General features: G+C 39.2%; 2 protein-coding genes across 3 annotated transcripts in view; one reads left to right on the top strand and one right to left on the bottom strand.

Moving 5' to 3' along the window:
- Positions 1-23,627, top strand: part of akap6 (A kinase (PRKA) anchor protein 6) — a 420,277-nt gene that overhangs the window by 10,790 nt on the left and 385,860 nt on the right. For both annotated transcript variants that reach the window (XR_012597348.1, XM_074661221.1), the window contains exons 2-3: positions 18,556-18,836; positions 19,278-19,449. Coding sequence is in view for 1 of the 2 variants with exons in the window: in XM_074661221.1 (XP_074517322.1) it covers positions 18,616-18,836; positions 19,278-19,449 (393 nt within the window). In the remaining variant the exon portion in view is untranslated. The remainder of the gene's footprint in view (positions 1-18,555; positions 18,837-19,277; positions 19,450-23,627) is intronic.
- On the bottom strand, positions 14,739-16,758 carry LOC141783443 (E3 ubiquitin-protein ligase TRIM35-like). Its single transcript, XM_074660752.1, has 2 exons — positions 14,999-16,758; positions 14,739-14,902 (listed from the first exon to the last, which is right to left on the bottom strand). The coding sequence occupies exon 1, from the start codon at positions 16,666-16,668 to the stop codon at positions 15,568-15,570; it is 1,101 nt and encodes a 366-aa protein (XP_074516853.1). The 5' UTR covers positions 16,669-16,758; the 3' UTR covers positions 14,739-14,902; positions 14,999-15,567.

Here is a 23,627-nt window from a genome sequence, read left to right as displayed (position 1 = left end):
AAATATACAATATTTAGACCATTACACGGTTTTAAACGTAAACATTCTAAATGTGTTCCAGTTTATTTCCTGTTGCAGTGTATGTAAATAACATCAGCTGACAGGAAGTAAACATGGACCCAAGCTGTTGCCTAGCAACGCAATTCTGTTGCAATTCCTTTGAAATGCACTAAAACGGAGCGTTTCAGACAGAGGGTAAATACAGGTTTATTTAGACAGACAGTACGAGGAAAATAAAGTGTTTTTTGAACATTACAGCATGTAAACATGTTCTAGTAGAAACACAAAACACAAGTATGAACCTGAAAATGAGCATGATATGGGACCTTTAAGAGGTCGAGGAGGTGTTAATCAGTCTCTCTCATGTCAGGAGGATTTTAAAAAATTTACTCAAATATGTTTAGAATGAAGAAGAAGATCTATCATCTATCAATTGTCATCAGGAAATTAAACAATAATAACAGTATATTCTCCATAGGAGCTGATTCCCATCATTTCTATCATTCAATCACTGACTTAAAGAAATAATTTCATGATCCTCTGAGGAACGAGGCTAATAATATATATATATATATATCCAGCACGTTGGCAGAACACCAGAAATATTATCTGATCCTCCAGAAGAAAAAACAAAGTATTGGAAATGTAATCTTTGCTGATCTGCAGTTGAACATCTCACTTCGACCTCTTCCTCCTCCACATTTCTCTGCTTTATTTGATATCCTGTAAAACCTCTTTAATCTGTTTGTAACCTGCCGTGCCGCTACGTCAGCCACGTCTCCGGTAATAAAGATTTGTTTTAAATTTCTGCCGGGCCGCCACGTTTTAATAAAAGTTCATTTAATTACAAGACAATAAAATCAAATTTTACTACATAAAATCAACTAATATCATATCAGGCACTGAATTATTGACTAAATTTAGCTGCTAAGACAATTAAATCTAATTTAAAGTCTTTACTTCAACTTTAACTTTATTGTCCCCGAGCGGGAAACATAAAACATCAGCAGCCCCCAGTACAGTACAGTAGATTATGGGGGAAACTAATCATCCTCTTTGTCAAGTTAATTTAAAAATAATGTGAAGTGGATCTTTAAAAGCGAATTTGTGTTGTTGTGATGCAAACAGAGACTGAATGTGTGATGGTTGGGAAACGTTGTTAGGCAGCAGGGATATTCACTAATGCTGGAATGATATGAACTTTGGTTAATGGTTATGAGTTAATCTTTATTTCTTTGTTAGTTTTAAGATGCCGTTTTGTTGCTTTTTGTGTGATGAAGCTTTTATATCCTGGAATATCTCCCCTTTACATCTGTATTTCCTCTTTAGATACCAGTGGAGACGATTGTGTTAAAGGGAAATGATGGTATACTGTTGGTAAACTGGGGAAAAGAAGTTTGGAAACTTGTGTTTGGTGGATTATTTCTCTGTTGTTACAATGCTAATTGGCATTGTGTTTTACATCATTGGAAAGCCTGTTTATTTACCTTCACAATGATTCCATTGTCTGTGTTGTCGACACCAGCGCCAACGGGCCTGACGGCGAAGGGCAGTCATTGCAGGCTTCCTGGTAGCCTTATGAGAATACACTGTTTACCATTGGCAGAGCATTTTGGCACATTTATTCTTGGGCGCTCCCCACATAATCAGCTGTGCTGCTCGTCCCACAAATGCATGATCCTTACAAGTTGGACATCATTGTGAAGGTAAATAAACAGGCTTTCCAACGATGTAAAATACAATGACCATTAGCATTGTTACAACAGAGAAATAATCCACCAAACACAAGTTTACCAACTTTTTTTTCCCAGTTTATTTGACATATAACACTAACATATTGTGTGAGTTGCATTGAGTGATTTTGAGCAGGAACTGTTTTGGAAGCTCTTCTTGTTGGTGCGTTCAAAGATGCTCTGAAATATGAACATCTAACAGTTGAGGTGGGACCTTGGTGTCTCTGTACCGGCTGCGTCTGTGTTGCTGAGATAATTAAAGATGACTAGTCTTTCACTAGTTCAACCAGTATTTGATGCGTTTGTTGTTTATTCTGTATACGTTTGAACTGTTACAGTATTTAGTTTCTGCATTCAGATTGAAATGAGCAGCTAAAATGTCAGTTATATTATGCAATAAAGTTCCTTTAGTGAACATCTAGAAGAAGATTAACATGTTTGACAGCTTTCACAAATCAGTTGGAGTAACGTTGACGTTACATCAGTAGCCTTCAAAGTTTGTTCCAGATGTTTTGATGCTGCGTCTTGTCTAGTTTTCAGTCGGATTGTAGATGATTTTAGTCCACACATCTGTTACTTTAGCTGTAACGTTAGCTGACATTAAAGACAAATACATCACGTAAACATTATTTATTTCTGCAGCTCTTTCGCATTATGTTTTAATTTTTATTCGGTGATGAAAACTGTAATACATTTTATATTTTGTAATAGCTTTTCTTTTCAAAGTTTTATTTTTGTAGTTTTTCTCTAGTTTTCATCGAATGATCTACTCGTACAGAAGAAGTAGGAATTACACAACAATATTTCTAAAGTGGTACAGTGTATATCCGGTTTAAGTCGTCTGTTACTGTCACCCAGCTGTAATGTAATCCCATGTAGTTACTGGACTACAGACACATTTACCAGACATTTAAGTAATCAGTGTTCTTCATGGGAGAACGTCCTTTAGTCTGACCTCTCTCTCTGTCTGCAGTGATCCGTTCTCTCAGCTCAGCTCAGTTTGTGTAGAAAGTCTCCGAGTGAAACCGTTATCAGCTCTGATAGAACGACGTGGAGCGTTTTCTCATCGCTGAACGTATCAGATGATTGAAATCGTTCTGCAGAACGTTTCCAGCTCTGATTCTCACTTTGTGTGTTTCCGATAACGTCATCAGTCTGTAAGGAAATACTGCGCTGTAATATTACCCATAATTACTGGGGGAAGAAAACGTGGCCTCCACACGCTAATGGTTCGGTCTGGTCCTATAGTGGGAAGTGTGGTAATGTAATATCATGTAATGTAATGTGCATAAAAACCGCTGCAGAGGAATGGATGTAATGATTTAAAGGTGTGGACATAAAGTATGTGTAACCTCTGTGTGTCAACTACACATTCATAGTGTAAATTACTATTCATTAATTAATCAATTCACGTAAAAGCCTTTTAGGAAAGTATGTAGTTAGAAAAACTGTCAATGAAGTTTCTTAAACTTCCTAAATTAAAAATATTATACGTAATATAAACTGGGTCATTTAAATATAAAGTTTAGATCAAAGTGTAAAGAATATATATATATATATATTATTTAAATAATAAAGAATAAAGAAATTAATTACTAGAAGAGAATAAATAGTAAATGGAGTAAAAAAGATTTATTAAAATAATGTATCCAGAAGCATGACACTTGGATGGTGGAAGGAAAATCCAGCAAGTTAATGATAACATTTAATATTAAAAATAAATAAGTGGTGTTTTTTTATGCTATTCTTAACTAAAATTCCACTTAAATATATTTATATGAATTTAGCAAAGAACCTATTATGATGAAATTGGTTATCATACTTTTAATATAAGGTTGTCAGTCGATTAAAATATTTAATTGCGATAAATCGCATGATTGTCCATTATTAATCGTCATTAATAGCAAATTAATCACACATTTTTAATTTTTAATTTATTCAAAATGTACCTTAAAGGGAGATTTGTCGTATTTAATCCTCTTATCAACATGGGAGAGGACAAATATTCTGCTTTATGCAAATGTATGTATATATTTATTATTGTAAATCAATTATCAACACAAAACAATGACAGATATTGTCCAGAAACCCTCACAGGTACTGCATTTAGCATAAAAACAATATGCTCCAACCTAAAATTCACAAGTTGCATTAATGCATTAAAGACGTTAGTGACGTTAAAACGAATTAGCGTCATCGCGTTAACTTTGACAGCCCTAATTTAATGACGATGGTAATTCTTTCCTTTACCGCCTTAGCTTTGAGTGATGTTCAGTTCTTGCGTCATTTAGGAGAATATTAACTCTACATTAAAATATAAATGATTGTCTTCAACCTGAAAACATGCAGAGGAGTTGGAGGGAGTTGTGTCTGCAGGTGTTCCTCTTTTAGGTTAATCTGTTTATAGTCTGAGAGGTGAAACTCCACTTAATGCTGATCATAAAACGCATCACTGTGAGCACATCTGGATGAGCACATCTGGATGAGCAAATCAATACTTTAATCAACTCTTCTCTTCTCTTTGGATTTTGGTGGCAAAAATATGTTTTTTTTCATAAAGTGAGAGGGACGTATCAACTCCCCTTCCTCAGTGGGAATTACTACCTTTCACTTTAGCTAAACCACATCCTTGAGTTAACGTCTTGTAAAAGCCTTTTTGACAACAAATTAGACCTCCAGGTTTCTTTGTTTGATCTTGAACCCTTCAAATCAGACTTCAGTGCTCTGATTTCATTTCATATTCACAGTTCATTCTGAGCAGCGTGTTCCTTTTCCACAGTTACATTTTGATGCTTTGCATCTGTCTCGGTGTTACAGGCAGGATTCATGCTGTTGAGTTAGATTTATATTTATTATTTTCCATCTTCTGTATCAGAAACACAATACAGAGAGAGAGGGAAAGATTAACGACCAGGAACAGAGGATCCTCCAACACATCTTCCTCCCCTGTGATACATTATTCATGCTGGGGCTGGGCTGGAGGACCGCTGGGACACACACACACACACACACACACACACACACACACACACACACACACACACACACACACACACACACACACACACACACACCCTGTTATTCCTCTCTGACTGCAGTGTGTTTCTCGTGGCTGTATTTTCTTTCTCCACATCGACCTCTCTGCTGTTTATTTTAAGTCACAGCGTCACAGCGACTCTCTCTCTCTCTCTCTCTCTCTCTCTCTCTCTCTCTCTCTCTCTCTCTCTCTGACTTTAACACACAGCGTTTGGTTTGCTGTAAATGATTTAGAGCATTTAGTCGGCTGTGAGCTCAGTTCACCCTGAATCCCGTCTGCGGCTGAGCCATGTGCTGTGGGTGTGGCTGAGTGGAGAGCTAGCTGTGGCTGTGAAGCCTCATCACAGGAGGATGTGATACACAGAAAAGCATCGTTTGTTAAAAGACTCATAAGACCTTTAAGTGTTTAATCCACAGGAGTAAAACTTTACAACTGTAAATATGTAGGATTAGGATGGGATGATGAGGATGGATGAGGATGTGAGGAAGAGGATGCTCAGGCTTTGTTTGTTTGGCGACACCTGGAAGCTGCTTGACATCCTCCTGGATCATATTTTCATATATAGGTTTTACATTATATGCATCTTTTATTGTCATATAGATTGTCTTTGTTGTAATTTCATTATGTTACTAATTTCTTTAACTCATTAACGCACCAAACGTAGGACACGTCTTCCTGTCTGCGAGCTGTCGACAGGTGATCCTAATTAGATAAACGGGCACACCTCCACCCACGCTCCTAATTACAGTCCACTGCACCGTGTCCTAACATCATCACACAGAGACCTCCTCGTCTCTGATATCAGCTCCTACAGGCTGCTGAGCTCAGATCAGATCTTATACGTCTTTATCAGGTGAGCTGAGTCCAACTTTCTGCTCTTTCTACACACAGTCGGCCGTTTCTAGAGCCACGCAGCAGGACGACGAGCATGAAGATAACGCAGCCAAGAAATGTCCCTTAACACTCTTAACACTTAACGGAATCTATTCTGTTTTTCAGAGGTTGTAGCGGCTCAGTTTTAAAGCTAGAGTGAAGATACTAGTATCATAGTAAACTATAAAACCTGATGAATCCATCGGTACCAACCATGTCATACTAGCTTGTAGTGAAGGAGGTTAAATAACGCTACAAACTTACACAAAATTTTGGCGAAGAAAAACTGTCATGTCCATTTTCAAAGGGGTCCCTTGACCTCTGACCTCCAGATCAGTGAATGTAAATGGGTTCTATGGGTACCCACGAGTCTCCCCTTTACAGACATGCCCACTTTATGATAATCACATGCAGTTTGGGGGCAAGTCATAGTCAAGTCAGCACACTGACACACTGACAGCTGTTGTTGCCTGTTGGGCTGCAGTTTGCCATGTTATGATTGGAGCATATTGTTTTATGCTAAATGCAGTACCTGTGAGGGTTTCTGGACAATATCTGTCATTGATTTGTGTTGATAATTGATTTACAATAATAAAAATATACATGCATTTGCATAAAGCAGCATATTTGTCCACTCCCATGTTGATTGTTGCAGTACTTGCTTTTTTATTTTTTCATACTATGTTTATCGCTCTCCACTAAAACACCAAAACACCAAGGCAAATTCCTTGTATTGGTGAAAACTACAGCTAAATTCAGATCTTATTTTTCACAAGCTACCCGATACTCTTGATATGATCTGGTGTGATATGATATATAAACAGTTTTTAGGAGAGATGGTTGTAAAAAATGGGGTTTTGCAATTTTATTCAGCAATTGCATTGAATATGTAGATGTACCAAAGCCGTCCCAGCTGATGTAAGATACAGTAGTTTTTATAATTAAATTATAAATTTGCCACAAAATGAATCTCCGATGTGAACATCACCAACGGAAGAAAGGCAGGACTCTTTAAAGAGAAATAAAATCACACATTGAAGCTTCAATCCAGGATCATTTGTAGAATCTGCAGCATCTCGATTAAAGTGGAAGAAACCCCTTTTTCTCTGCTTCAGTGTCACTCTGATAAAACAGCTGCTGTGATACATAAAGACCTCTCCCAGTGTGTCTTTAATCTGGGCTTTAATCTCACAAAAGACGGATGAATCAGATGCCGTGTGTCGCCGTGTAAACCGTCTCCTGTCGGACTCCAGACTGACGATTCACAAACAGCCGGCGAGCTTCGAATCATGAGATCAGTGAGGATTAGACGTCAGAGAGGATGTTCAACAAGATGATTTCTGAAACTGAGAGATGTTTAAAACACACACAGATTAAAGGATTGTACTGTATGTAATAGTGTGTGTTTGTGCGTGATAGACTGAACCATACGGTAACACAAAAGGACTGACAGTAAGAGTCTTAACTACAGAGGTGGTGACTTTACTTTACTTGAGACATAAACATTGTTTTCTGGACAACTCTGTTTCTCTTTTAACAAAAGAATCAAACGTTAAACGCTAGTTATCGCCACTCTGCACGGCTCTCATACAGCGGTTACAGCTGATGACGCCGTTAGCTGCGAGCCACCGAGAGCTGTGTGGAAGCAATAGCAATGCTCCCAATCTCGCATTTAGCACCTTTAAGTTGCTTTCAGAACAATTTACAGGAAGATAGAAATACACATACAGCTAAAAATAAGGACTACAAAGCTGAACAGAGAGAGGTAAAAAACTAAAAACTCTATATTTATAGTTAACAAATACAATTAAAGGGACTATTTGTAACTTTCAGAAATGCTTGTTAACAGCGACACCTGTGGCCGTGAAACCAACGAAAGTCAGCGTCGGGCTCGCGCTTGTGCTCGCTCTAAATAGACATGAAGGAGCATCGCTCAAAACAGTGAGGCGACACACGTCAGCTAAAAGCACAATATCACTCTATATTTCAGCTGCTCGGCAGTAATGTTAGCTGACCAGACGAAGGTCTCTCCATGAACATGATTTAGATCTGATCCTAGTGTTGGCTTTTCCTGCCTCAGCGCAGGCTGAAGTGATGGGGCTCTGCAGCGAGTAACGTTTTCGTCTCCGCCCGCAGCCGGAGAGAGCAGGGAGACACCGGCACCCGGTCGGTAACAAGACGATAACGTTTCTCTCTGCGGAGCCCCGTCACTTCACAAGACACGGGATATTGGGATATTCTCAGAGCTAAACTAACTCTTCTGCAGTGTGGAGTGAGCGCGCGTTCACGTCTAGAGGTGGAGCGAGAACGCGAGAATGCGCGTGCTGTCTGAGTGAAGGCAGGCAGGCGGAGGAGGAGAGGCTCCGGCCACACGCGAGCGCGCATATGCGAGCATGCATGTGTCCCGACCCGGTACATTTATACGCTTAAAAAGTTACAAACAGTCCCTTTAATGCAAAGAACTAAATATTGTGTGGGTAAAGTAGATTATATACATGAAGTGGGTGGTTATGTACAGTATATGCATGTGTTGTTATAGATATTAGGGCTGGGCGATATGGAGGAAATCAAATATGATATTTTTTTGATCTATCAATATTGCGACGATATTGTAGGGTTGACTATTGGTGCTTTCACAACATATTTAGACAATGAGATTTTTGATAAATAATAAATAATAAATAATAAATAATAAATAATAAATAATAAATAATAAATAATAAATAATAAATAAATACATAAATAAATATTAATGTGGATATAATGACCAGGTGGGTAAAGACAAATAATAGAACAGTTTGGTAAGTTCAGAAGATTGCATCACTTTAGTGTAATGAAAGTAAAGACAACACTTTTAGATGGGTGATATGTAGAGTAGACGTTAAGGCACAGTGTGTATAGTAAACTGGCCTATAATTTAGTGGATGTTTTTAGTGTGTTTTCTGAATTCAAATAGTTTAGAATTGTCTGTATTTTAATCAGGAGCTATCTGATGTTTGTGAATAATGTCTGAATCTTTACCTCAAACAGCTTCAACAGCAGTTTCAGCTGTTTGTGTCTTTAACTCTCTGATCAGGTTGATTTATCTCTAAATCAGTTAACTCTGATGCAGTGATCTATTTTTAATCTCTGATCAGTCTGAGTCATTTTATATTAACTTTGCATGCTAATATATATTTACTGTCACACCTACTCGGTGGGAGTTTGGTCAGTGTTTGATTTGTGAGCTTCGTTTTGTAATCTGAATTAATTTTGGCACCTCGATGTGAGTTTAGTCCAATGATCTGTGTGGACATCAAACAAACAGCATTATTTACTCTGTGTGTGTGTGTGTGTGTGTGTTTATACTCTGTATGCATGTGTGTGATAGTGCGCTCACGTGTCCAGCCTACGTCCCTGTTGGCATCTCTGCAGGAAAATGACCTATTTACTGTCTAATTAAGTCGTGAACGTGAACTCAGCTCTGTTGCATCGGTACGGAGGGAAGAGGAGGAGTCGGTGTCGTACCCGTCTCTTTTCTACTCCTGTTTCCATTTAGAGTGATAAAGTCCTTCATAATTAATCCATGTTGTATCAATAGAATATAAATCAATCAACATTTATTTGTATAGCCCTTTACAATAACCAAAAGGTACCCAAAGTGCTTTACATTAACGTTAAGAAATAACAGGAATAAAAACACAACATATCATAAACTCATAAAAAGCACAGGAAAAATGTCACAGCGCTACGAGGTATTAAAAGCCAATCTAAATAAAAAAGTCTTGAGCTTAGATTTAAAAGGTACTAGTGACAGTGCGTATATCAGGGCGTAACTTGTTCCATAGTTTAGGAGCAGCGACAGCAAAAGCACAATCACCTCGCAGTTCATACCTCGACCATGGGACTTCTAAAAAACGTCGACCCCGATGACCGCAAAGCCCCGTTATGCTCGCGGAGAGTTAAAATCTCGGACAAATAAGGTTGGACGAGGCCGTTAATGGCTTTAAAAACAAACATCAAGAGCTTAAAATGGATTCTAAAGTGAACTGGAAGCCAGTGGAGCGAGTAAATATGTTGTATTAAAGGACGCAAATCACTTAAACATCGAGACGTATGTGAAAACTTACTGCTGGATGAAAGTCTTGTTAGAATAGAGATTTATTGAGTAATATTTTCCTAGATAGGATGTGATATTTAAATGTAAATATAACTGTGTACTTTGACACTAATTATAGGAATAATGTAAACCGTGTTCAGTTGGTGCACGTCTTATTAAATAACTCCCAATTAAGTCTTCTAATCAGCTCAGCAGGTCAGCTGGATATGCAAAAAGGTACAGTTTGTCTACAGGAAAACATACAGTGCAATGTAGTTTCAGCTCTCAATATCATTCAAAAATTAACTTTCAATTAACTAACATAGCTTACAGAGTACTTAGAAGTTAAAACATAAATAAAATACAACAGTAGAAAAGTAGCAGCGGTTAAGCTAGGGTGCAATGAGTTTAAGACATGATTTATTAAATTATACTGTGCATGTGAGTCACAGTGACTTAAAACTACATTACAGTAATGATCCTGGAGTATTATAGAGTGGTGATTCACACACATCAATAATAATTATTGATCTGAGTCATGTGATCATCGTAACGGCTGTCATAGTTCTCAGTTCTCATGATGATCGTCAGCATCATCATCTCTTGTCCTCTTCACCTCCCTTCCTCCTCTTCTCTCCCCTCCCTCTCTGTGGCCACATGGCTGATGAGGTCATGGTGATGCTGATGATGATGTCATGTCTGTTTTTGCCCGATGACCTCATCCTGACACGCGTCACAGACAGGAAGGGCTTTTCTAACACTCAGTATAATGTTTCAGGGAAAGAGAGACGAGTTTATTTCTAAGAAGAGAAGAGGAGTTTTTAAAGGATAGTGAGTAAATTCAGTAAATGCATAAATATAAATTGAATAAATTGGATTAAAATTTTATAAATAACAAAATGAGGAAGTGAGAAAGTAAATAAAAAAACATGATTAAATGGATGAAACAGAATTTTGCTTCACAAAGTTTATTTTTGTCAGATTTCCGTCCTGTGAAATATTGAATAGTTTTATTTTACAAGTCCAACTGAAGACATTTTATCAGCCAGTTTGAGCTTCTTCAGGTTGTGTGAATCTACTGTGTATTAATGATGTTTTTAGGCCTGAGCAGTTTGCCGATATTGAACATTAACGAGCAGCTCAGCCCAGAGTTTATGCACATTAATAATGATGTCTGAACAGCAGAGGATTACAGCTCAGCCTCTCACTGCTTTCAGTCTTGGGGGAACTCGAGGAGTCAGTTTAAGAGGGTTTGGACTTTTATTAAAACATCAAAGGTCCACTTACTAGCAGAGATGTGGGTCGGTATCGAGGGTTGATTCTAATCCAGAGTCTGGACTAAGTGTTTTAGAGAAGAACCTCAGTGGTCTGCAAAACTCGTGCAAACGGATAAACAACATACAGTATGTGTTGCAGTGCTGCTCTTCTTCATGAACATGTTGCTTTCATATGCAAGTGAAATTTACAAAGTGTGCATGTTCATTCATTCAGACTTTTATTTAAGCATTGAAAATCATTTGCAATGATGTTGAGATACAGAGAAATACACAGAGGTAAACAAATCCACACAAAAGAGGACAGTAATCAGTGAACACAGCTGCACATCGTCTTGAATTGTCCGGCGTAGTTAGAGTGTCGATCTTGTGAATGTGTTCCGGATGATTCAGTGTGTTTGGTGCACAAAAACTAAATTTTCCCAGTTCAGAATAAACCTGCGGGACGTGAAGCTTTATATACCGTAGGGTGGTGAATGTCCAGTAAGGGATTCATGGATGAAAAGATACAGGTGTTTAAGACCAACCAAGTGTGTTTTACAGAAAGCAATGGTGAAAGTCATAGGATTTATATCACGATAATCTGGGACTAATAGAAAGACTGCATGAATTTACCTACAATTCACAGCTGGATCTGTTTCTGTACAAACATCTGAGTTCTCTCCACAGTTTGGAGATGAGATTTTCAATATGATTAAATATAAATGATTCATCAAGCCAAATAGATATTCATACTCTGTGATAAAGGTATTCTTGCCCCGGTTTGCAGAATAAACAGATCCATCAAGCTGCTTTCTCTTTCTCATCAGCAAAGAGTTTAGTACTAAACATTCAGGTAGCAGCTTTGTTAGTTTTAGCCGGCGCTGACCGGCGCTTTCACCGGTTAAAATGATAAACGTTGCAGACTTTAGGTCATATCAGCTGCTCGTCACATCAGTTTTAGGAGTCTGAACCTTCCACTTAAACTTTCATTCATATCTTATCAATAATTTAAGCTTATAAATTGAATAGATTTGAACCAGGACCTCCAGTATTTGAATACAGAAACCCTTGAAAAATAAGGTGTGCCAAAGTAAATTTCAATGTGCCAGATACCATATCGGATCGGACTTTGTATCGCCATATGAAAGAACGAGGATCGGGGCCTACTTACTAGCTTTCACTGTGTTTATCAGCTACTGGAGTTGGTTCAGGTGTCATCATGTGACGTAGGACGGTCTTGATAGCAGGTGGTCGTACTGTATATGTGAGGGGGATTGAAACACACTGGATGTGAACGGCGTCATAGATCGTCTTGCTCGTCACGCTTCCCTCACACAGCCTCCTTCTCACCCCGTCCTCGGTTGAACCGGTCTGAACTGGGCCATCGTCATTAATCCTGTCAGGCAGGTTGAGGTTATCACTGACTGCTGTTTGTTCTGCTGATCTACTGACATCGTTCTCTCTGCTTCACTGCTGCTGATGCTGATGCTGATCAATACAGAGCCTGAGTCACTGCAACACACTGACTGACTGACTGACTGACTGCTGCTGGTTACTGGGTCACGCTGTGGTCGGTGTAATACACAGAGAGGATTTGACTGCAGCCAACGCTTTTTCTGATGGCGTGGGCATAATTTGTTTTTTCTTTTTTTGTTATTGAACTTAGTAGTAAATCAATACATGCAGCTCTTGTAGAAGTTAAAGTTGTACATTTTTTATTCAGTAACAACCACAATTTTTATTTTTTTTGTGAATATTAAATCTTTGTTTTGCTCTGGAGAACAATAAGACCAAATATACTGACTATAATCAGCTTTTTAATTAGATTTAAATAGCTTCATAACTCATCTACGTCTTATTTTGTATTAATTTATAAGCATTTCTTCTCAGCATTTTGTATTTACTTATTCTCACTGTGGTTATTTGTTATATATTGCACGTCTTAATGCAAGTATTTCATTTTACATATTTCTTATATTCTCATTTTCTTATTTTTAATTTAAATACTTATATTTCTTTACATATATTGTAGCATTATGTATATAATTTACATTTTTACGGACTCCTTTAATTTCTATTTTCTTACATTTCTTGTATGTGTATATAAGAGCAACTGTAACGCCCCCCTGAATAAATGATTTCTGATTCTGATATTTAAACAGAACAAAGTAACTATCGTCCATCTCCAACCTTTAATATGTAAACAAAAACGTTCACTGGAAAAAGTCATAAACAACTATTTAATTATTTTTAGTAAAAGTTGTGAATTTTTATTTTCATTAAAAGTAGATAATGATTTATTTTACAGTTTGGTGATTAATTATTATAGTTTAATTAATGAAATTGGAGTATTATAGACATTTATAAGTACTTATTCTTCTATTAATTGTCTATTTAGTTAAGGCTGCAACTTATGATTATTTTCATTGTTGATTAATTTGTCAATTATTTTCTCACATTGAAGAAGCTGCAATCAGAGAATTTAGATTTATTTTGCTTAAAAAGAATTTCTCAAACTGATTAATCAATTATCAAAATAGTTGGCGATTAATTTAATAGTTGACAACTAATCAATTAATCATTGCAGCTCTATATTTATGTTGTATATTTGCACCACAACTTATTCATTTGTTTATTTTATTTATTAAATTACATTAACAGATATATATATATATATATGTATATATATATATATCTATATATATATATATATATATAGATATATATATATATATTTAATAAAACCTGATTTAAAGCTGCAGCTTTTTTTTTTAACAGTCGATGTTTATCTTAACTTTTTAATTCAGGAAATTAATAAGAAATATTTGTTTTTGGACTATTATTTTCCCCCGGAACGTCTCTCTGTTGGTTTGAAATGAATGCTGAAAGCGGCAGACGGCTGAACGGGGAGCTGGATGCATATTTTATTCAGAGAAAAGAGGGTATGAATAAAACATTTTATTTGTCTGTTCGCTGCGTCGGGTGGCGCTGAAAAGAATTTAAAGCTACAGCTGAGATGAAGGGGAGGACACACACAGACACACACACACACACACACACACACACACACACACACACATGGACAGTGTGTGTGTGTGCAGTGCCATGCTGTGTCAGCCATGTCTGAGAGACGGAGAGAGAAAGTGTGAGAAAACACTGGGAAGAGAAGAGAGAGGTTTTGTTTCCTTCATGCAGACAGAAGTACGACAGAGTTTGTTTTCATCCGACCTCATGTTTGAACTTCTGCCTCCACGTATGGAACCGTGTAGATTACTCCATCTGGTTTTAAAATATGGGATTATTACTGTATGTCTTTAAACGCCCGTGCAAACGGAGAGGTACGCCTATTTTTCTGTACTTTTTTTGCATTTGTATTTTGGGAGAATCAAGTTTTATATCTGCAAAGTGAGAACATTTTTGCTGATGTTTAGCAGGTATAACCAAAGAACGAGTATTGCTGAGAAATGAAAGTCGATTGTTCGTTCCATTGCAACATCAGCAGCAGAGCTACGCTTCCGCCATTTTGGACTGAAAGCGACTACCGGACGCCAGTAAACCGTCCGCCTACAAAGTGCAAAAGTAAAACAACATTATTTCTATTCTGTTGTCATATTCTACCAAAATGTGTGGTGAACAATAAAATATTATAGATATAATAAGCGTTTTCAGTCCAAAATTGCGACTTCACAGGAGTTTCATCTCTTTGCTTCTTTACTCTTTGGTATGTTTACCATGATCACCATTTCACTTTAGCGTGTTTGCATGCTAACATCTGCTAATTAGCAGTAACAGCAAAGTAGAGCTGAGGCTGATGGGAATAGTTCTGCAGGTATTTGGTCATAAACTAAAATATTGGACGCATTAAATTGTTAACCTGATGACGGCGCTAAAAGACAGAGGATCACCAACGTTATGAAAAGTCATCCTGAGGCAAGGCAAGGCAGCTTTATTTGTATAGCACATTTCAGCAACAGGGCAATTCAAAGTGCTTTACATAAACATTCAAGAAGTGCAAAAGAACCTGAGGGGAACATAAATGTCTGAACCACATTGTAAACACAATCCATCCCATAGTTGTTGAGATATTTCACTCAAAACCACAAATGTCAACCTCACAGTTTTCTATAACAATGAACATTAAACAAAAGATGACGTTTTTCTTGGAGTCCACTGTGTACATCTAGACATACAGATCGTCGTCATCATAATAGTGCATGTTCTCATTATACCTTTTTTAAAAGAGCTGTGGTTGGTGGGGAAATTGGCTTGTAACCTGTAAAGGTTGAGTCCTTGAGTTTCATTCCTTCTTGCCGGTTCGACACGCTGCGGTACTGCAGTCGTACTGCAGTCGTACTGCAGCAGTTTGAGAGTCATTTTTTGGGTCCAGAACCTCTGACGCTGGGATGATTTTCTTGATTCTGTCCATGACGTGAAAGCACCCTAACACAACAGTCCTACCCTCATGAAGGGTTTATTCTACTGTATCCTCATCGATGTAAATAATAAATGGAGTTCTAAAGATTTACCTCGTAAACTGGCAGGTTTAAATAAACATTAAGATGAAGTTTTTCTTGGATCTACTGTGTATATCTAGCCATACAGATCGTCGTCGTCATAATAGTGTCTGCTCTCACTATACCTGTTTAAAACAGCTGTGATTGGTGGGATAATTGGCTTGTAACCTGTACGATTAAGTCCTTGAGTCTCGATCCTTCTTGGCGGTATGACAGTAAACTGCAGAGTACTCCGGAGTGCACTGCTGTCGTTAGAAGTATCTCGATTCTTAGGATGGCACCGCAGCAGCTCGGGAGTCGTTTTTGGGTCCAGAACCTCTGACGCCGGGATCATCTTCTTGATACTGTCCAAGATGGCAAAGGGCAGGTTGTTCAGGTGTTTGGCCGTGTCTATCAGACCTCCTGCGATCGGCTGTGGATCATTCACCTGGAAGCTATCGGCTAGTTGAGCTGCAGTCTTGTAGTTGTTCAGGAATGAGAGATCTTCAGCTCTCAGCACCTCCTCTGTGGCTCTGACTGTGTCTGAAAGATCAGCTATCTCTACACTCAGATCCTCAATCTTCCCCTTCATCACCCGACTCTTCAGCCTTTTTTCCTCCCTCACTGCACCGATTCTCGTCAGTTGTTCCTTTTTGAGAAACTTCTGAAGCGTCGAGAACTCGCCGTCAATCTGCCTCTCCGTGTCCTTAGCCTGAACTTCAATGTCTTCAGCTGTTCGATCAAAGTTTCCTTTAATGTCGTTAAAGAGCTCCAGTTTCTCCTGTAAGCGCTTCAGGAGTACCCGAAGCACCTCTTTGTAATCCATCGCAACTTCAGCGATGGGTTTGAAGCTGTGGTTTGTGTGAGAGCTGGAGTGCAGACAGATGACACAAACCGGCTCCTGATGGTCCAGACAGAAGAGTTTGAGTTCCTCTGAGTGCAGACCGCACAGAGCTGCAGAGCCTCTCTGAACTCGCCCCGCTGAAAACGCCTCACACACGTTCTTTAGTGCCAAGTTTCGAGGTGGATCGTATAACACAGATTGTGTCTTACAGACTGGGCACTGGTGAGTTGATTTCTCTGGCCACCACCGCTGCCAGCAGGCTTTACAGAAAGTGTGGCTGCATGTCAGGAGGACGGGATCTTTAAAGATGTCACGGCAGACAGGACAACGGAGATCCTCCGACCAAGAAGCCATTTCCTCTTCAAGGGAAACAGCAGATTTCTCAAGTATTCAGTATTCCCAGCATCTCCACTGTTCCTCTCTGTAGCTGTTCTCTCTTTGTACGGCTCTTATATGTTTGGGCATCCTTTTAAAAGACTGCATTTCCTTGTTTGTCTTGTGCAGTTCTTGTAAGAGATCATTGCCGATCCATAAATGCTGAACCATGAACTGTCGTAGAGCCGGGGCGTGTTTCATTGCCAGAGATTAGAACTGTAAACTAATAGCCCACAGTGCATTTATAGAATATATCAGGTTGTTTTCTGTCCATGTCGTCACCGTGTTTGTTGCTCTGATGGTCAATTAGGACATCTTATCGTTTTTTTAATGACACCATAATGAGCCAAAAGGTGAATTACGTGGAGATAATGTGTTCTGATGAGAAGCATAAACTGAGTGCCAAATGTTCAGTCAGCAATTTGTTCAAGCAATAAAATCCACCTTTGGACAACTAGTTTAGTTTAACACTAGTTACATTAGTACTTTCCCAATTTCATAACTTTCATTTACTACTCATTCATTTACAATGAGCTTCAAAATGAAGCACTATGTACACGTTGGCACAAACTGAGGCGAAGATCCAGCGAAACAAGTTGCTGTTTCAACTCCAGCCCTAAATGTTTGCTCTTCTCCCGAAGTTTCATGTCTCCACTTCATTAGCAAACAAAGGCAAGAATAAAGGAGAGTTGTCTGAAGGAAGACAAAGCGTTTCTGTGGAAGTTTGACATCAGTCAGAGGTGAAGGCTGAGCTGTTGCTAGCCAGCAATCACATCAAAAGTTGCTTACATTGATTCAAACGCAACTTCTGGTTGGGTGTGTACTCGACTAGTAGATGGGGAAAGTGGGCCGATTAGATTTTAATAACTGACTGCAACACGGTAGGATTGTTATTTTGTTTGTTTTAATAATAATAATTGTATTTTTTTGTTTTAATAAGTAGTTAGTTAATGAGGTTTTATTTTCTATTCGGTTTTCTTTATAATAAGTTTGATTCCTAGCTCCTATTTTAAGAGTCTTCTCTTTGTTCTATTTATTTATTTGATTTTTAACAGCACCCACAAGCCCCTTTTCCTTTCGTCTGCCTCATCTCCTTTTGTTGTTGAAAAGAATCCAACCGCTCGTGAATAAAATAACTTTATTTTACCAAGAAAATCTGGTTTTCTGTTGCTTCCCTTTAACCCTATAGCGAGCTGTGTCGTAACACCACCAAGTTAGGGTCCTTCAAATGAACGGGAGAGATGGATGAATGGGCGAAGGAGAGGCAGGTGTCAGTGTGAAAAATACATAGAAAGAGAGATTATAGACACGGATGAAACATGAAGGAAAGACTGGAAAGAGATGGAGAATAAAGAAAAGGCAGGAAGATAGAAGAGCAGCGGAGAGGAAGGAAGTTACAGAGGAGGAATAACGAGATTAAGCTGCTGTTCATTCATTGTCTTAATTATCTCTGATGAACTTCTTGTACTAAGCTTCATAATCAGAAAACAGAAAGGCAGATCTCTGAAGGCGTGCTCAATGAAGGAATGATCTGATTGTCGTACTCGACCTTTGTTTCCTACTCAGTTAACTTCCTGTTTGTCTTCTCTGTTCATGTGACTCATCCTCTCTCCTCACCTGTGTGGGTGTGGCGCTGAACAGCTGTTTCATCACTTCACCTGCTGCGTGTGAAGGTCACAATGACATTCATATCTGTGTGTTTGTGTATTTCCACGTTTGGACATCAGAAATAAGACTGAAAGGTCTTCTTTCCGAGTTTCTTCCTTCTCTGATTCTCTGTATTTTGATTAACATAAACATATTTACTTGTTTTATATATATACATATTTACATATACTCTCCATATCTCTCTCTCTCTCTCTCCAGTTTAGTCCAATGAGGCTCGACCACCCACGTTAGGAATCCCGTAACTCTCTCTCTCTCACCATGAGCATCGCAGCTCTCTCACCCGTGGCCCCCGAGCCTCCGTCCCCGATGGTCACCTCCGTCACCCCGACCCTGGACCCCGACACCTCCACCTCCCCTGCTGCTGTCAGCCTGGACCCGGAGCATCAGTCCCAGGACGGGGCCTCGTCGCCCGGGCCGGGCCCCAGCAGAGGCAGCCTCACCGGGGGAGGAGCTCACCTGGGCAGAGACCCCTCCCACAGGTAACAACTTCTCTTTTCACTTCTGTGTCTTTTCCTCTAAAGAGTTGCAAAGTAAATCTTCTACTGTACAGTAATGTTAAATCTACTTTTATTATGAAATGCTGGATAGCTTTGCCTCTTTGGGACTCTACAAACTAATTCAGATTAAACATTCTGAGATGGGAACATCAATCTTTGGTTGAACTTCATGCAACCTGTGACAAAAAGGTTGTGAGTAGACATCTCAAGTAATAAAGGTTGCGTCCAACACTTTAGATCAAATCCTGTTGGTTTAGGTAAAACCAAAACGATTCAGTCAGTAGAGCTGAGGGTAACTGCAGAGTCGGGGGATCATTTGTAGTAGTTGTAATGCAGTCATTTGTCATTTAATGTATATAAAATACTGATTAGTGCAGCTTTAAGTCTTTCCATCTATCTCACGTGCCACATGTGTTGCTTCAGGTCAAAGAAACCTCCGCCCCTCCACACGGGAGCCGACTGGAAGGTCGTCCTCCACCTGCCGGAGATCGAGACGTGGCTGAGAGCGACCAGCGACAGAGTCACGCAGCTCACGCACTCTGTGGGACAAGACAGCGACAACAGACACGTGGACGTCCACCTGGTGCAGCTCAAGGTAGACAGGGTTACTCCTGCTCTTTGACCTGTGTGCTACATCTAAAGTCTTTCTTACAGCGCTGCTCCTTTTTTTTATTACACACATTTAATGCAAATGGCTTTGCATGGATACCTGACGCACGGCTGCAGCTTCTGACGCTGCATCTCTGTTGCATCACCTTCAGCGTGTTGGTCCGGCATGGCCTGCTGACACATGCTTTGAAAATCCTCCATCCTACATATATCTAGAATCTAACTACATGGTGTTTATATTTCACTAATCGATCATCGATTAATCGTTATCATCCTTTGTTGGTATTTTACTGTCTGTAATTCCTGGACACTTTGTTGTTGATATTATTGATCTGGGCCTCGTTTTATTAACCTCTAAAGCTTGTAAAGGCTGCCGTCCCACTAAACAACAGAGACTTAAAGCATCAAACACGGCCACAGAGCTGAGATTAAAGTGTCTGTTACTGCAGGTGCAAAACTACAGGGCTCAGGTGGACAGAAGAGACGTAAAAAAGACACACAGATTGTCCACATGTGGATCTTTCTAAATCTTCAAACGCCTGAAAAAGATGCCACTGAATGGTGAGCTCAAAGTTAAAGCTTCTCAAACTTCTTTGGGATCCAAATAATCGACAAACATGTATTGATGCATCTCGGTGTTGAATTCATGAAGACATCAGTCAATTAAACCATCTGACCTCAGGCACCAAATTACCCATAATGCCCTTCCTCTCTCCGTGGCCTTGTTGTTATGTAATGACTGTAAGTCACACAGTTTCATTTATTTATTTATGTAACTCAAGTCGGCGTGCAGCGTTTCCAGTCTTCATCATCAAACTTCCTCCTCCTCCTCCTCCTCTTCATCTCCAGTGGATTTTATATAAGAGAAGAAGTTTAGGCTGTGATTAGTCCGGTTCATGGACGGAGCAGCTCCTCTTCACGTCTGATTCACTGCGTCTGGGAAGAATTTAAACCCTTTAAACAGTCTTTTTTTAGCTCTTAAAGGAGAAATACCCCCGAAATACAAACAAACTATTATTATTATTGATGTCCCTTAGGTTGTTTTATTATCTTTCATCATTTATTTACATTAATCACATTTTATACATGTTTGCACAAGAATTTGTGAATCTCTCAATCTCTGAAATTCATTTTCTACTTAAATGTCCACTTATATTTTTATATTTAGAAACACTGAACTACATAAATATTCTCTGTTTGTTCCAATAATTATTTTAAATTGTAGGATTCTTAAAATAAAGTTAATTATTAAACCAATGTGCCGTGTTTTTAACTGCAATATTATTTTATTACATGGATTTAAAACAAATTCATCTTAATAATAATATGCAGTATTTATCTCTACTAGAGTAACACATTGTTAGTGTCACATGGACGAACATTGTCGACCTCATTCTCTCAAACTAATTCATCGCCCTTCCTCAGCACAGTTTAAAAGTTCTAAATGCAAGATTGTGCACACATGGTGACGACTTGCAGCCGATGGTGGTGACAACGCTAACAACTTTACAGGTAGATGTTTGATGTTGTATTAATGCTCCAGATGTCGTATAGAGAACCTTTCAGCTCACAGAGGAACCGTAAGCAAGAACTCTGATGCTGCATTCATGTGCTGCTGGAAAAGACAAACATCCTGCTGTTATTTAGCAACATGAAGATCAAACATTAGACGTTACAGAAGCTGCAGACTCATTCATTCATTCACTCATTCATTCTTTCATTCATTCACTCATTCATTCATTCATTCATTCATAAAGACGCTGTTTTATTCTGTTCAGATGTAGTCGACGTGGAGGATCTTTTATTGATGAGTGTTTATTTTTAACTACAGTGACTCAGATGTTTCCTCTTAATGAGACTGCTGCTCCTCCTCTCTCCTCCTCTCCTCTCCTCCTCTCCTCCTCTCCTCCTCTCCTCCTCCTCTCCTCTCCTCTCCTCTCCTCTCCTCTCCTCTCCTCTCCTCTCCTCTCCTCTCCTCTCCTCTCCTCTCTCCTCCTCTCCTCCTCTCCTCCTCTCCTCTCCTCTCCTCTCCTCCTCTCCTCTCCTCTCCTCTCCTCTCCTCTCCTCTCCTCTCCTCTCCTCTCCTCTCCTCTCTCCTCCTCTCCTCCTCTCCTCCTCTCCTCTCCTCTCCTCTCCTCTCCTCTCTCCTCCTCTCCTCTCCTCCTCTCCTCTCCTCTCCTCTCCTCTCCTCTCCTCTCCTCTCCTCTCCTCTCCTCTCCTCTCCTCTCTCCTCCTCTCCTCTCCTCTCCTCTCTGTATGTTAATAAAACATGGCAGCAGCAGCAGTCTTATATCCAGTAGCAGATCCAGACACTCAGAGTCACACTGATGGGAGGAGAAAGTAGACGGTGTGTGTGTGTGTGTGTGTGTGTGTGTGTGTGTGTGTGTGTGTGTGTGCGCGTGTGTGTGTGTGTGTGTGTGTGTGTGTGTATGCGCGCGCGCGTGTGTGTGTGTGTGTGTGTGTGTGTGTGTGTGCGCGCGTGCGTGCGAGGATGTTTTCTATTTCCTGTCTGTAGCTGAGTCACTCGCTGCCGTGAACACGTGTTGTCCCTTTTTAGCCCTTTTTCCACAGCACACATTCGTCCACGAACCCAGAAAGCTTCTTATGAAATCAGAACCTGAACGTCTCCCTGTGTTTACCTTTAACCTGTGTTTACCTTTAAGAACCAGTATTTAGTGTCTCTTGGCAGAGTTCTCTCTCCTGAATGTTGCTGACTGATCAAACATAAATTGTCGTCTGCGACAACTTGTTTACAGCTTCACCCGCACGGTGAACCAGCACCGGCTGTCACTAGAACCAGAGAGAGAGCAGGAAAAATAAAATACGTGTTGACATTTTGGAGAAAGGCTTTTAAGAGTTTTCAGTTTGCTTGTGTGTGAAAATTGCGTTTCAATGTCGACTTTTTAAATCCGTTATTGGTCTAATTTGCTTCGTCTATGTTTGGTTTTCAGCTGCAAACACAAACAGCCATGTGCAAATTAGTCTTTTAGTTCCTGCGTTTAGTTCTTGGGTCTCTTCAGTACCTGGAACGAAGAGGGTTGTTTATTTGACAGCACATCCGTACATGTGATTTCTGTTCACGTCATGAAATTAAATAATCTTTTACAGACATGACATGCCCACTGTATGATAATCACATTCCTTTAAGGGGCACACACACTCAAACACTGTCAATCTGACAGCATGAGCATTACGTTTGTTTTCAGATTACACAACTTTGCTTTATAATGTACGTCTCTGTGTGTGTAGTCACGGGATGTCCTGGATCACAGCCTGGTTCTGGGAAGTGACTGTCAGACGTAAAGTATAGTGACGACAGTGTGTGTGTGTGTGAGAGAGAGAGAGACAACTACATCTTTGTAGTGTGGGACTGATGTCATTCTCACTGTGTGTGTCTCTATGTGTGTATTTAATCCATTTATCAGCTCCTGATGCTTCAGTTTAATTCCTCACCAGAGTCTGAACTAAACTCCACTTTGTTTTTACTGGATTTAACAAAAGATTAGACTCTGATTCCTCTCTTTAATGGTTGTTTAACAGCAGACTGAGAGGCAGTGTTTTGCCGCAGTCACTGCTGCAAGGTGAGGAGTTTAAACCACTGGAGGTCAGCAAACACAAGACTTTAAAGTTACTCTGTAAGTAGTGGCTCACCTGGTTGCGCCCTCTGGTGGCGAGAACACATCAGACCATGCTGCAACTACTAGAGCAAAGTCATACAAAAATACTACTAATAAAAATTATTATTCTTAATCCTCTAAATAGTTTTATAACCCAATCTTCTTCCACATTTTATTTTTTAAATATTCAGAATATTATCATTAATAATAACTTTATTTACAGAGCACTTTTGATGCTTTCCAGATTAAAAGATTTACAGAATAAAAAAATGACATAAGAAAAGAGAGCATATATCAAGCAGCACTGAGTCCATAATACATAAACACATGGAGGTAAGAGCAGAATAAAAAAAATGAGTTACTATAAGTAAATAAGGATGGTTGATAAGAGAAATAAGATCTTATAAAGCAGGTGGAAAGTGGCAGTAAAGGAAATAAATATATATATATATATATATATATATATTTATATAAACAAATAAGATTCAAATATCAGAAGTGATCTCATATAAATCAGCCGCAATGCCAATAAATGAAGGAATATTTT

This window comes from Sebastes fasciatus, chromosome 15 (genome assembly GCF_043250625.1).
Source record: "Sebastes fasciatus isolate fSebFas1 chromosome 15, fSebFas1.pri, whole genome shotgun sequence".
Lineage (NCBI taxonomy): Eukaryota > Metazoa > Chordata > Actinopteri > Perciformes > Sebastidae > Sebastes > Sebastes fasciatus.
Note: the sequence above shows the minus strand (reverse complement) of the source record. Positions and strands in the feature narration are given on the sequence as shown.

What these genes read in the sequence shown, in the direction of transcription:
- LOC141783443 (XM_074660752.1), bottom strand. Translation starts at nt 16,668, where the DNA reads ATGGCTTCTTGGTCGGAGGATCTCCGTTGTCCTGTCTGCCGTGACATC.